Genomic DNA, 14,922 nt, shown 5'->3' with positions numbered 1-14,922 from the left:
ATGAGGAATCCTCTAACAACTACATCACAAACACAGAGAGAGCATACAGAGACGTATGCAGAGAGACAGACGGAGCTTTCTGAGTTCAGCTACTGTGCACCCAGGCAATTTGTAATATAGATTTCCTCTATAGGCCACAGTAGTGTACCATTTACCATTTCAAAGCCTTTGATTTTTTCCTCAGCGGATAATTCATCTTCTGTTGGTCAATAACAGAGATTGGGACCTAATGAAGGAGTCATAGTCAGAACAGCCATCACACTGGTGTTTAAACTCTGTTCGCAGTCAGACTCAGTGAAGGCTTATCTGCTGCTGAGACGATGGAAGAGGAGGACAGGAAGACGCACTAACGAAAGGTTGATTTCAAAATAAAGGAGAGTAGAATCAGTCAACAACAACTAAACACAGATCAGGAGTTACAATCAGTGAATTTATGGACAAATCATTTGGTCCAACTAAAACCAGACTTTAAAATCCAGGTTAACATGTTAGTCCACAACAACAAATCCTCAAAGCTGGACTAAAACACCCAGAGACGGTAGAGGAGAGGCTTAGTCCCACTATGACTTTTCTGTCTACCAGGCTACACTGCAGATAAAAATCTGATTTTTTAAAGACTTTTCAAGGATCCACAGAAACGCTGTTACTGGGGATTCTCAAGGATTCTGGGAAATTTCCCACAACACCCAGTTTAGAGTGTTCATCTGTTAAAATCTCTGTTTGAAAGGTGTAGACCTTCACCCTCCATTCAACAAGAACCAGGGCACCCTAGAACCAGACAAGAACAGAAAAAAACAAAGGGGAGGCTGGGGCCCTGATCAGGCCCTAAACCTGGTCTACAATAGTCCAGGATGTGTGGACACTGAACAAGAGGGAAGACGTAACTTTGGTTAAAACTGTGAAATCAGATCCTCCAGAGCACAGAGGCTTTAGAGGAATTCAGAGTTTGTTGAATCTAAATGAACATCACTTCCCTGTCTTGGCGGTAACCTTAATTATCCATTCTGCCTTTGTACGGCGGCGGCTCAGCTCTGACAACCGCTCTCCCCTGAGACCCCCCCACCCACCCACCGACGGCTCACAGCACAGAACATTAGGGAATATCAGGGAATATTACACCCAGGAATTAACGCTCCAAATCACCTCACCAGGTTTAGGTCCCACATACACCCCTCCCTGTCTACGACAAGATAATCCGGGCTCTAGCGGCGGATATATGCCACTAATCATCAAAAAAAAAGGCGGGGGGAGAGGAGAGGAGAGGAGTGAAAAGGAGAGGAGAGGAGAGATTATTATTTGTTTTAAAGCAGACAGGACTTTCTCACTTAGTCGCTCTAAGGATGAATTCTGTCAGTTTTGTCCCCTCATGGACAGACAGGTATCTCTGGTGCTGTCTTTGATTTTGTCCTACAGATGCATAAGTATGGCATTGCTTCATGGGAAAATCTAAATTTGTTGCACTTCCACATCCCATGAAAAAAACTCTCTAACTTTTCATGTTTTTATTGAGCAAATTTAATTTAGAGATACTGACAAAATAAGGAGATATGAGTATTTAGAGAGTAAGGGCATATTTCCTGTTGCTATCAGGGAGCATTTACCTGTAATACTGTCATATTTAAAGGTTCAGGCCTGGAGTCAGAAATCATGTTCATCAGCATAAAAAATATTTCCTGTTTATTAGTAAATCAAGACAGTTTGGAGGTTTTTGTACACAGCCAAAGGAGTTTTCCTTATTCAGGTCTCCTCTAGCTGTAAAACAGAACTTGGCTGGATCAGATGAACACCCCTGGAGGAGTTAATCCTACAGAGACCCCCTGGAAAAGTACAGAAACACCTCCTGAATGTTTCTACTTTTTCCAAAATAGCAGACTTCTTGTTGGGATTTCACCATGGCAATAGAAAGCTTTTTTAATTCTTAGGATGCCTGACTGGCTTAACGAATGTAATCTTTCTAGGTAAATTTACTCTAGGGGGTGCTGTTCTGAGAATCTGATTGAGGCACTACCCATCTACTTTTCCATTTCATTGTTTAAGAATGAAGCATTCAGAAAAAAATCACTCAGATTTTAAAACATTTGATTTGATTTTTGCAGATTATTCTTAAAAAATGAAATTTGAATATTTGCATGTTCTGAAAAATGTTATTAAACTGGTATTTTGGCACGTCAAAGAAATATTGCTGCATCAGCAGTTTGAAAATTGCTGCAGGCCATGAAACCAGGCATGCAGTGTATCAGTGGATTAGGGATTAGAAACGACCATCTAATGTGGAGTAAATATCTATAGACTAGACTGTTGTTTCCTCTGTCAGCATGGTCAGGTGTGTGTTTCTTTACCTGCTCCTGTGCATCCTCTTTCTCTCGCTCTAACTCCAGTTTTTGATCAATGGCGTGCTGCAGATCCCTCTTCAGCTCGTCCACCTCCATTTCCATCCTCACAGCCACTGACCTGAGAGCACAAATATACGTACATTCATTCAAACTAAGAGTCAGTCCCCCAGTGTAAACTGAAGCGGTTTAAAACATGTCTCAATAATGATTCCTTATGGGTAGTGCCGTGGTGCATCTGTATTTTCTCATCTCTTATTTTTCCTCTTCACTTGTGTTTTATGCTGTAATTTTGGTCATGTGCAGAAAATGTCCTTGTGTTTCTCTGGTTTGTACTGAAGTTAACTGTGTCATATCCCCCTGACTCATTAGTGAAGTAGTAAAACTTCAGACTGTTCATTTACCTCCCCATAGATCCATGTTAAACTGATGTTGACTCTACCAACACCTTTAGTGTTTAATTCTGATGTTTAGTTCTTGTTAATCCAGATCAGTCCCAGTATTTAACATACACCAGGAGGCTAGACCGTGTCAGTCCAGCTAAGGGAATGTGAAGGGATCAATAAGGAGGGGTCTATTCCTGCCATGCCACGGAGCGTCTGTGTGTGCGTGAGTCAGTAAGAGTCTGAGAGTGTGAGCCGCTGCCCCGGCTACAGCCGGATCAATACCACAAATGATTACCATTTCCACAAACCTCCCTCCATAGCTTTGCTACGGCCGCACGGCGAGTCTCAGCATCCCTGGTCAACGCCACCACACAGAAACAAACGCCAGCACACGCCTGCACAGGGTCAGGAAACAAACCAGGGGTAGTCCTGATACCTAAACTCTGAGAGGAGACCTGGAACATTACAGCGGACCAAACAGTAGAAATAAGGCGGTCCAGAGCAGGTTTGGAGACAGGTCACCTGACTCATCAGATCCATTGTTTCACAGATGCATGGCATTACGGGATATATGTGACGCGTTCAGGATGAGCAGAACCTTTCAAAATAAAACTGTGATTGGATGAATATTTAATCTATCACAGTCAATACTGCAGCTAAAAAAGTGGAAAAGTGAAGGGGGTCTGACTGCTTTCTGATTGATCTTTAAATGCAGTAGATACAATAAAAAGAAGACAGGGTCTAAAGTGGAGCCATGTGGGACTCCACAGGTCCAAGGTCTACTCTCCTAACTGAACTGAGAATCTAGGACTCAAAACATTTATGCACACATCCATAAAGGCAGAAAAGGCCCAAAAATACTTCTGAAAAATCTGAAAAAGCTCGAATAGTTTTATTTTGAGTCACCATAATGAACCCTGGCTTCAACAATAAAAGCCTCACTACTTTAATGATTCTCTCTCCTAAACTTCCAAAGGTTTACCCTCCTATTTCTGTCATCTCAGCCCGTCTGCTTCCTGTTTCAGCGCTGAACTTTAAACCTGTGGCAGCGTGTCTCTGTGGTGGTAGAGGCTGAACCAAAGAGGCCAAAACAAAAGGAGAGAAACCGTGTGATGGATCGGTCCTCAGAGGAAACACATGATAGGATGAAGAGAGAGGGAGAGAGCGAGGGGAGGCGTCCTGTGGAGAAACGAGGGGATTTCCCCCAGCACAGATGGAAGCCATTAGCATGGTGTTGTTGCTTAAAAAGCTTTCATGTCTGTGCAGTTATTAGATAATAGCGGCTCACAGTAAACAGCCTGATTCTGTAAATGGATGTAATATGCAGACACGCTGATTGTTTTACCATCCACTGCTTAAAATTGGTTTTAAATGTAATAAAGTGCAATAATTCAGAATGTAACCTATAAAGTCTGCATGCCCACTTTTAAATTGTCGGTTGATGATAAAAATGTTCCATGGCTCGACTTAACCCAGAAAACTCCCTAAAAGATGGCGGCCGCTGCTGCAGTGAGGTCATGGCGAAGCCAAAGCCGCAACCACAGCTATGAGCGCACAAACAGACGCACAAACATGCTCTGCTGGGTGATACATGCCTGCTGATGTCACCACCGCAGCTACGGTGACATGCAGGGGTCATACAGGGGTCTTGGCCCTGACTTCTGAACTCTGTGACCTAACATCTGCTCATCCGCCGAGCCCCATCAGTGCTTGCTTTAAGAGTTTATCCTGAGTCAGAAAAAGGAGGAGAAATCTCCAGATTAGCGGAAATAAAATTTAAAGTTAAATCACACTAATATGAACCCGGTGGGCATTCATATTTTTGGCTGGACTGTGGGTGTGCCTTAGGGAAATAAAATTAGAAAACCTACCATTACAGTAGGCGGAGCTATGAGTGAAGGTAGTTTGAGAGAAAGGATGGAATGTTTTATAGACATTCAAGGATGATATAATCGTTAAAGGCAAGAATGGAAAATTTAAAAGACATTCAATGATGGTATCATCTTTAAAGGCAAGGATGGAACGTTTGATACACATTAAAGTATGAAATCATCTTAAAAATGCAAGGATAAAATGTCTATAGACATGAAAGGATTACATCATCTTTAAAGCCAACGATGGAATGTTTTAAAAACATGAAATTATCTTCATAGCTAAAGATGGAATGTTTTTAAGACATTAAATGATAAAAGTCATGTTTAACGCAAGGATGGACTGTTTAAAAAACATTAAAGAATGACATTTACTTCAAAGGCGAGAATAGAATGTTTTATAAACTTAAAAGGATGACATCATCACAGATCGAATGTTTTATGCACACTGAATGATGAAATCATCTTCAAAGGCAAGGAGGGAATGTTTTAGCACATTAACAGATAACATCATCTTTCTCAAGTCCATCCTTGCCTTTAAAGGATTATATCATCTTTAAAGGCGACCATGGAATAATTTAAAGCCATTAAATGATGACATCATCTTTAAAGGCAAGGATGGACTGTTTAATAAACATTCAAGAATGACATCATCTTCAAATGAAAGGATGGAATGTTTTGTAAACTCAAAAGGATGACACCCCCTTTAAATTAAGGGATGGAATATTTTATGGACATTGAATTTTGAAATCATCTTCAAAGGCAGGGATGGAATGTTTTTGGAACTCAATAGGTGGTATAATCTTTCTTAAGGCCATTACAAACATTGAATGATGATATCATCTTTAAAGGCAAGGATGGAGTGTTTTATGGACATCAAATTATATCTTTTATAAGGTTATTAAAAACTTAAAAGGATGACATCACCTTAAAAGGCAAGGATGGAATGTTTTGTAAACTTAAAAGGAATGTAAAGAATGACATCATCTTTAAAGGCAAGGATGGAATGTTTGAAATACATTAAATGATAACATCATCTTTAAAGGGAAGGATGGACTGTTTTATAAATATTAAAAAATGACATCATCTTCAAGGGCAAGGATGGAATGTGTTGTAAACTTAAAAGGATGACATCATCTTTAAAAGCATGGATGTAATGTTTTATAGACATTAAAGAATGACATCATCTTTAAAGGCAAGGATGGAATGTTTTATAGGCTTTAATGGATGGCATCATCTTGCTAAGGCCATTAAATACTTTTTGGATAACATCAACTTTAAAGGCAAGGATGGAATGCTGATAAACATTTAAGAATGACATCATTCTTACCTCACTCTATTCTCCTTCCTCTGGCCTTAAGACCTTAAATTTCAGCAGATCAGCCAGACAGTAAAATAACATCTAATGTGGTAAGGCATCTAATGACAATGGCTTATGTTTTATGGCTGAACATATAGTCCCATGATGTCTGATTAACAGGGCTGGTTTTATAGGGAAAGACAAAAACATGATCAAATCCACTGTTATTTATTACACATTAAATAAGGTAGTATTTTTAGATTAACGTGATTTCGATTTATTTGAATACGGTTGTTATTTCTGTTAACGTTTCATGTAGTGAACAAATCTGACACTTTAATAATTTATACAAAATAATATAAAAGCTGAGAGCTGTTCTGTGAGATTTACTCACATTACAAATTAAAAAAAAGGTTGACCTGGGGTTAAAATCAAACAAGACTGAGTAAGAAAGCCTGGGTACATGAATCTGTTTAGGAAATACACACTGAAGTTAAAAAACAGATTTAACAATGACAGAGTGATTTTTACAGATTAGCTAAAGTAAAAAGAAGTAAATGAATCAAACGGCTGATTTAAAGCCAGTCTCATGTGAGCCTTCAAGCTCTGCTTTGTGTCCTTAAATCAGGTCCATATAATGTCAGAGAACTGGATTCATGACCACATATCATTGATAACGGTTGACTGTATCGGTAGGAAACAGTACGGATCTCTGTAGAGTCAGATATTAGAGCAGACAGCTGAGCAGTCGTGTTGATGAAGGTAACATCAGTGTAAATCCTCTATTGAGTGTGAAGTTCTACCTTTGTGGTGTGATAGGTAAGCCTGGCACGCCTACAGAAGGGTGCCAAACAGTGGGATGGTATGGGTCAGTTATTTTGGGACCCTTTCGCATTTTTGATAATGGTCTTTTGATGTTGTTCTGGGTTCTTCTGGGACCTCCTGGATGAGTCGTCCATGCACTCTTGGAGTCATTTTGGTAGGCCGGCCACTCCAGGGAAGGTTCACCACTTTTCCCAGTTTTCTCCATTTGTGGATAATGACTCTCACTGACTCCCAAAGCCTTAGAAATGTCTTTGTAACCCTTTCCAGACTGATAAGTGTGAGTGACTTTGTTTCTCATCTGTTCTTGAATTTCTTTAGATGGTTCCACGATCTGTTGGAGATCTTTTAGTCTACTTCACTTTCTATTTAATTTATTCATTCAACAGGTCTGGCAGTAATCTCATAGGGTCAGGTAGGTTTGGATGGATTTTTTACCTTAATAAATGAAATCAACAATTAAAAGCTGACTGTAGTATTTACCCAGGTCATTTTTTGTCTTATATTAACATTAGTTTGATTATCTGAAATATTTACTGAGATAAAAGCCCCAGAGCACTGCAAGTTTAGTCCATCTTTCCTATTTCTGATTATTTCGCTCACTTGTGGCTGTATGACCGATGGGATAAGAGAGGAAGCTTCTCTCCTTTTCTTACCTCATTTTCTCCTCGGCTAGCTTCCCCTCAGTCAGGCGCCCCTCCATCCGCCTCGCCTCCTCTGCACGGGCTGCCAACTTGTCCACTGGGCAGAAGAGAGAGAGAGAGAGAGGAAGGGAAGTGTGAGATAAAGAGCAACAGTTCAGACTGTGATTCATTAGAGAGGATTCAAACAGCCTTATGACAGAAAAGAAGACGTCCTCTTATTGAGATATGAATTAAAAGGTGTCATATGGGTGGTGAAGCTGCGTTAATATTTGATTTTAATGAGGGAAATGCATCAAATGAGTCTAAACTAAGGCAGCACTCCACATCTTCAGCAGGCCAAGGTTAATAGAATGATTTATAAAATATATGCACCGCGGTGGTTATCGATTCCCATCATGAACTGTGAGCCTCCTCCACAGATAAACCAGGAAGTCCAGCACAGACAAGGCTCTGAGAGCATTCCAGGAGGACGCAGAGAGAGTGCTGCACGGCTCACACGGAGACGCCGCTGCAGCCTCTTTTGTTGGGAGACAAAAGGAGCTGTCCCTGACGTGGTCAATAGATGGCACTCTTTACCTGGAGCAGGCCTCCTCTGTTCACACTGTATCCCTTCAATCACAACCCCTTTTCTACATGCAGTAAAACCCCATTGTCCTACACTTAGCAGTGTAGCCCATTGAACGCATGCATAATAAAGAGGTAGTCAGTCTCTGTGCTTAGGTAAGCTTCTGGTGGCCTTTTTGGGTTTGAATTTAAAATTTTAGGACTTGACTCCCCCTTTTTTGTTCTGCTGTTTTGTGAGTCAATGTTTCCTCATAGCTCTTAAAGCTGTTCACTAAACTCAGTATTCATTGAATATAACATAAAGTGTCAGCCATCGTGGCCAAGGCTGGAGAATACTGTGTGCTCTGAATATGTAGAGGTGGGTACGTGTTGAATATTTACAGGACGGACCTTGACTTTGCTGGTGTGGATTTGAAATGTCTTCTTGCTGTTAAGCTTTTAGGGCCGGGCGCCACGCTGTGATGGAAGTGGAGGGACCGCCAAAATAAAGAGGAGGCCAAAAAGGATGAAGTGAAGAAAAAGAAGATCCACGTTTAATAAAACTATGATTAATTTATGCTTCTGCAGCATCCATACTGTTTAAACCCAAGCCCTAGGAAAATTGAAGCAGCGACTGGAATCTGTAAATATTTAACGCTGCACAAACACTCCTGTTGGTGTGAGCGTGCGTGCATGTGTGCTCCTCGCCTTACCTTGGCTATTCCACTGAACCTCAAGGTTAAAGTTTGCCGTGCATCTCAATAATCAATAAAGCAGAGATGTGAAAACTTGAAATGGGGATCAAATTCGCATTCAAGTCATTAGTTTTGAGGTGACCTCAGTGACACCTCCCACCAGGGGAGGCCACAGAGAGAGCAATTAGCTGCACCGACCGACCGCCGTTTACACCAACACCACCGTTTACAGCACAACACACGCAGGCAGGCGCAGGTACACACATACATGGACAGAGGGCTGGAACATGCAGGAAACAAGATAAAAATATGACTCAATAACCTCAGGATTAAAGTGTTATTAAAATAAGGACGGATTTTACCAAAATAATAATATTTAAAAAATCACATAAGCAGATTGTCACATATCAGTCTTGTTTTTCACAGCCTTTCTTCATTTACACCTTTAAGACTTCTAATAGCTTGTTTAATTAAAAAAAGCTGCAAATTAAAAAAAAACGAAAACACAAAAAGCAACAACAGATGTCTCAAAAGCACAATAACCAGGGATGCACGATATAGCGGCTAACTGATTTGCTGATATTTCAACATTTATTCAAAGCTGATATTAATATGCACACACCTTATTGTTGCAAAGATGACCACTGCCTCCTATCGACATGTTTTGATCTCAGATTCTCATTTACCAGCTCTGTTTTTAACAGCCTTTTTGCATTTTATTCAAACCAGTAAGACATCCTTTATAAGCTCACATAAATGGCCAAGGAAACTACAACTACTGACAAGGCCCAAAAGGTTTTTGATGTGTTAAGACCTTGTGCAAATTGTAAAACACCATGTGGAAAGTAGAAAAAAAAAAACAGACACATCACTGCAGACATGCTGCAAAGACAAAAACACACCACAAAAGGATGCAACAGATGCATCCACCGCACATGCTGCAGATTACTTCTGCAGATTTATGATATTTCAAAATTTCCAACCTTATTTTAGCAGATAAAAACAAATCTCTCCTATAATCAACAGGATTTTAAAGCGCAAACTTTTTTTTTATCATTACCTTTTTGCATTTATTGACACCAATAAGATTTATTTTAATGGTTCATGATAATGACCAAAGAAAAATACAGCTATTGACAAGGACCAAAACAGTGTCATTGGGAGATATAAGCTAATTTATCATATACAAAAGTAGAACAGCAGAAAACAACAGTGCAGAAATGCTGCAAAGAAAAAAAAACACAACACAACAAGACAGAAGACATGCATCCACAGCATGAGCTGCAGGTAATTTTTGCAGATATCTGACATTTCACTATTTCCAAATCTATTTTAACAGATAATCATATGAACAAACATCTTATTGGAAAGAAAAACCAGGTGTCTCCTACAGTTGACATGTTTCAATCCTAGATTGTCAAATTCAAACCCTTTTCTATTACGGCATTTTTGCATTTCATTATCACGTATGAGATTTCCTTTAATGGCTCTTATAGACCAAAGGAAACTACAGCTACTGACAAGACCTAAGAGACTGCCACTGGGAGACAAAAGTTTAAATTTGTGTTCATTTAAAATATCTAATCCTCAAAACAACAATGCAGACATGCTGCAAAACAAGAAACACAGCACAAACCACAGCATTGTTGATATCAGGGATGCATCATGTTGGATTTTTTTTCAATATTTCCAAATATTTCAGCCAATATCAATAAAAATGACCAAATTCTTTTCTTCAGCAAAGAGTGAATAGTTTCTCTTATAATCAACATGTTTCCATCCCATACTGTCAAATATAAATCTTTGTTTTCATCACAGCCTTTTTGCATTTCACTTATATCTGTTAGATATCTATTCTTGGCTCCTATGGATGGCTAAAGGAAACTACGGCTACTGACAAGGACAAAAAGATTGCCACCAGGAGGAACAAGCTTTTACTTAATAAATAAATAAAAAATATCATACAGAAAATAACAAATGAATCAGGAGCACACATGAAACACATCAGAGATGCATGATGTTTGATTTTTGTAGATAAAAATGTACAAACTTTTGTTTTTTTATAGTAAAGAGCACAAAGTCTTTTCTATAGTGGACACACTTTCATCCCAGAGTATCGATACAAACCCTGTTTTATCACGGCCTTTTTGAATGTCATCGACACATTTAAGATATCTGTTAATGACACATATCGAAGGAAACTATGGCTACTGACAAGGCCCAAAAGAGTTTCACTGGGAGAAATAAGCTCTATTTCACAGGAGACAACACTGTGGACATGCTGCAAATAAAAGATGGAACAGATGCATCCACAGGACATACTGTATGTTCCAAATCAGGGATGCATGATGATGGATTTTTGCTGACACACCAATATTTCCAAATTTAACACCTAACAGACACACGTCTGATTTAAAAGAATAAACTGTATATGTCCAACGGTAGAACTGATCAGCTCCTGTAATTGTGAAGATCAATATTTGATTCTACTATAATATTTACCATTAGACTTCACCTTATGAAAGAAGCTTTCTGCTGATATATCGGTCCAATAATTACAGTAATATGTCATATATTTGGACATTTATGTCAGTTGATTCACATGTATCATGGGGCCCCTAGGAGCAGGAGGGCCCAGCTGATGGCTAACCTTTAAACCTCATATGTTGAAATGTACCACTAATATCTGGGGTAAATACTGACAGAAATGTTCATATCTGCTATCGTCTAATGAACTGAGCAAACTACAATCTGAAACTATGAAGCTGATATCATGATTTTAAAGAACTTAAAAAACAACTTAAAATTCAGCAAGGAGAAAAAGCAGAAAATAATAAAATAGCAGATATGTGAAATGTGTAAAACACTGAAAAAATCTAAAACTTTATATATATATATATATATATATATATATATATATATATATATATATATACAGCAGAGATAATAATGAATAAAATACCAGGGTACAGAGAGGTGTTGATCTTTTTAGGGCTGTTAACATCATGGTGCATTCTTCACATATGAACAGCTGATAATAAAACATCAAATTAACTTTTTCAGCTGTTATTCTTTGATAGAGATGTTAGAATAATCTAAGACCACAGCTGCACACAGACAGACACGTGTTTATTTCAGACTCAATGATTTTAGGAATATTTATCTTTGTGCAGAAATGGTCAAAACTGACAGACAATTTAAGATTTTGAATTATTTTTTTAAAGATTATCTGTTCTGAATCCCGTTCACTCTAATCCAAAATTATCTGATTTATTTAAATTATTTAACTAAAAAGTAATCAAAGTGCTGCACAAGGAGAAATAAAAACCATAATAAACAGGGCTAACGTAAAAAGATTGATAAAGTGAAAATAATACCAGTTAAAAATGAAAACTGTGATCAGATAGAGCCAGAAGCCCAGAACTACAAATAAGAAATATTTCTGAATATTATTATTAAAGATAGTCCCGATCACAGACTTATAAACTCTGATAGATTTCTAGTCAACCTTAAACTACACTGATGTCTGTCTGATAACACTGCAGAAAAAAACAGAAAAGTCTGGAAGCTAAACAACGAGTACATTTTTGTTTTAATATTTAAAAATTGCAGTGAAACTCTAACAGTCTACGTTGCACAAATACGTTGGAAACATTTGCTAAGGTGGGTTGAACAGGTGAGAAGCCCTCAATCCTTTAAAATCATCTTAATATTTTAACTTCTTTACTTCCTGTCATTCTCATGTTGTCCTTTAGTTTTAATGTGTTTTTTTGTCTCATTTCTGATTGTGCAGCTCTTTGGTTAAAGTTGTGATTATTTTGAAATACATGTGGATTAGATTCAGCAAAAAATATAGAGATATGACTTTCATTAGAGTATAAATGATATTTGTAGCATAAACTTTTTTATAAAACCGTTTTTTAGAATCTCTCTGACCGTCAGTCTTTGTTCAGTGAGGAACATTGTGGTCAGTAACAGAGAAGTTAAAGACCCCAGAACTGGAGAATTCAGGGTTTCTGATTATCAAGCCAGCAGGCAGACACAGAGGAGAGAGGATCCTCATGAGCTCCACACACTAGTCACAATGTTGACAACATGTTTGTGCAATTTAGATCAAAAGCAGCTGAAGCTCTAGACATTTCAAAACAATTAGATGATATTTATTTGTTTTCTAGAAAGCTCAAACTTTGCCGTAAAGGACATTGAAAAACAGCAAGAAGCCTCTCATGTCAAATTTAACATACATTTCTTTAAACACTTCCTGATATTTATTAGTGATTGATTTCCTTCACACATTTATTCAATGTATTTTTTGGAAATAATCTCAAAGTTTGTTTAAAAAATGTAGATTAAAATGTTCTTCAGTTAGAGTCATTTTTAACCTCTAGTCTAGTTTCTGATGGCCGTTTTAGTCCAGTTTTAGTCAATAAAAGTCCTTAAAGTTGAGTTTAATTTGTTTATTCTCTTTGAGCTAGTTTGATCAGCCGTTATGGGAAATTAAAGTAAAAGTCAAACTCTCATATTAAAGTTCTAATAATAGTTAAACTGATGAAAATTGTGACATGTTGTGAGCAGAGAGTAGAGATAGCAGTGATTTTACCTTCTAACAGTCCAGCACTAATATTTTAGTCTCTATGATGAAAAATAAACTTTTAAAATGTTTTCAATCATTCAAAGTTAACATTGAAATAAATGCTTGACTCTGATTGGCTGGAGGGATGCATGTTATTTTCAATATAGATTTGCATTAAAAAAGTACCCATATGTTTTTGATATTAACTGATTGATTATATCTAAAATCTTATTTTTAAATGTTGTCACTAAACATTATGAGATCTTTTCTATAAATCGCTGTGTTGTTTTTCCCATCGTCTCTCAAAGTTCCATGACCCCTCTAGTACTTCCTGGTGACCTCCTGGTGATTCAGGACCTCCACTTTGACAAACATTAGATTAGGACTTCTATTTATGTTCCCCTAGTATCAAACAGATATTACTGTAAAGTGATTTTAACTTATAAATATACAGTCATGTGCTTAAATTTTAGTCTGGAAACAGGGCTGGGGGGCAGCCAGAGCCAAGCTCACACACGTCAACACACATGAGTGTTACACAGCAGCCAAGGTCAAGCTTGATGGCATCTCTTTTCTTTGGGTCTTTTCACCACTGGGGATACACCCAGAGACCATGTGTGGTTTTAGGACCTTGGAACATCCATGGTAGGACCAGGGGGTCATCCCCACTACCTGCCAGGAGGGCACCCTGGGTCATGCTTACATGCTACATCCACCTCTTACTTCACCCTAAAGGTGTGAACATTTGTTTTTCCAACAGTTCCCACACCCCAGGTAACGTGCAAGGACATCCAGGCCACGACCTGAGTTGTGTCAATCCTTCCCAGCCGATGGTGTCCTCAGGTGGGCTTATTCACCAAGTCTATGTCATACTTTAACCTCAATATTTGGCCCAAACATGCCTAAAAGTTCTGCATGAAATTATAAATACTGCTTAAATTGAATAAATTAAATGAAAAAGATAATCCCTATTGAATCTAAACATTTATCTTGAAGTCAAGAAGCATTTTACAGACAGTGAATCTTTTTCTGTGCATTTTCTGCAAAAAATATAAACGACAAAAATGATACTGTATTACACTGTATCTGGTTTGATAATATACTGATGAATCTTAAAAATAAGATGTATTTCCCACCCCTATCTGCTCTGTATTACATTCTTTTTAGCTGCTTCAGGAGTTAAGTTATGACATTAGCACACAATCTAAGATCTGGGGTCCATCACTCCTTCACTTTCTGGACCGTTTTATTCCGGCTTCTTGACTTAAGGTCTGACATTATTCCATAATCTGACGCTCCCTCCATCTCTCCGTCTTCACGCCTTCATACCAGCTTCAAAGGCCTCGATGCAGCGTGGACCCATAATCACAGATCTACGGTCAGATTAGCCCGCTCTCACAGCTAACCTTTAACATGAGAAGGACGAGAACCCGGCTAACCCTGAATCAGTGGTTGGGGCTCGGCTGGGCCCTGCCCGGCCCTCATAAAAGCTTCATAAGGCTTCATAGGGGCTTCCTTTGGCTTTGTTGGGGGATTCATAGTGGGCTAAGGTGCTCCCGTGAGACGTCCCAAAGCCTCCCAAGACTCTTTCTCTCTCTTTCTGAAGTTTCACCGGCTTGCAACACTGCTTTTGGGTATAAGCCAAAAGGTGCAGGCAGACAGCCGCACACCGTCATGCACACAAATACACCGGGAGAGGAGAAAAAAGCTGTATGCACACAAAGACAAAGAGTAAAAACTCACACATACACCCCAACT

At 38.6% G+C, this 14,922-nt stretch overlaps 1 protein-coding gene across 1 annotated transcript in view; it reads right to left on the bottom strand.

Moving 5' to 3' along the window:
* The window catches only part of LOC121527695 (trichohyalin-like), a 153,297-nt gene that overhangs the window by 33,338 nt on the left and 105,037 nt on the right, over positions 1 to 14,922 (bottom strand). The window contains exons 14-15 of the mRNA XM_041814721.1: positions 7,366 to 7,450; positions 2,340 to 2,451 (exon numbers count right to left, since the gene is read on the bottom strand). Of these exons, the coding sequence (XP_041670655.1) occupies positions 2,340 to 2,451; positions 7,366 to 7,450 (197 nt within the window). The remainder of the gene's footprint in view (positions 1 to 2,339; positions 2,452 to 7,365; positions 7,451 to 14,922) is intronic.

Source organism: Cheilinus undulatus, linkage group 19 (assembly GCF_018320785.1).
Source record: "Cheilinus undulatus linkage group 19, ASM1832078v1, whole genome shotgun sequence".
Taxonomy (NCBI): domain Eukaryota; kingdom Metazoa; phylum Chordata; class Actinopteri; order Labriformes; family Labridae; genus Cheilinus; species Cheilinus undulatus.
The sequence above is the reverse complement of the archived record's forward strand: the minus strand, read 5'-3'. Positions and strand labels throughout refer to the sequence as shown.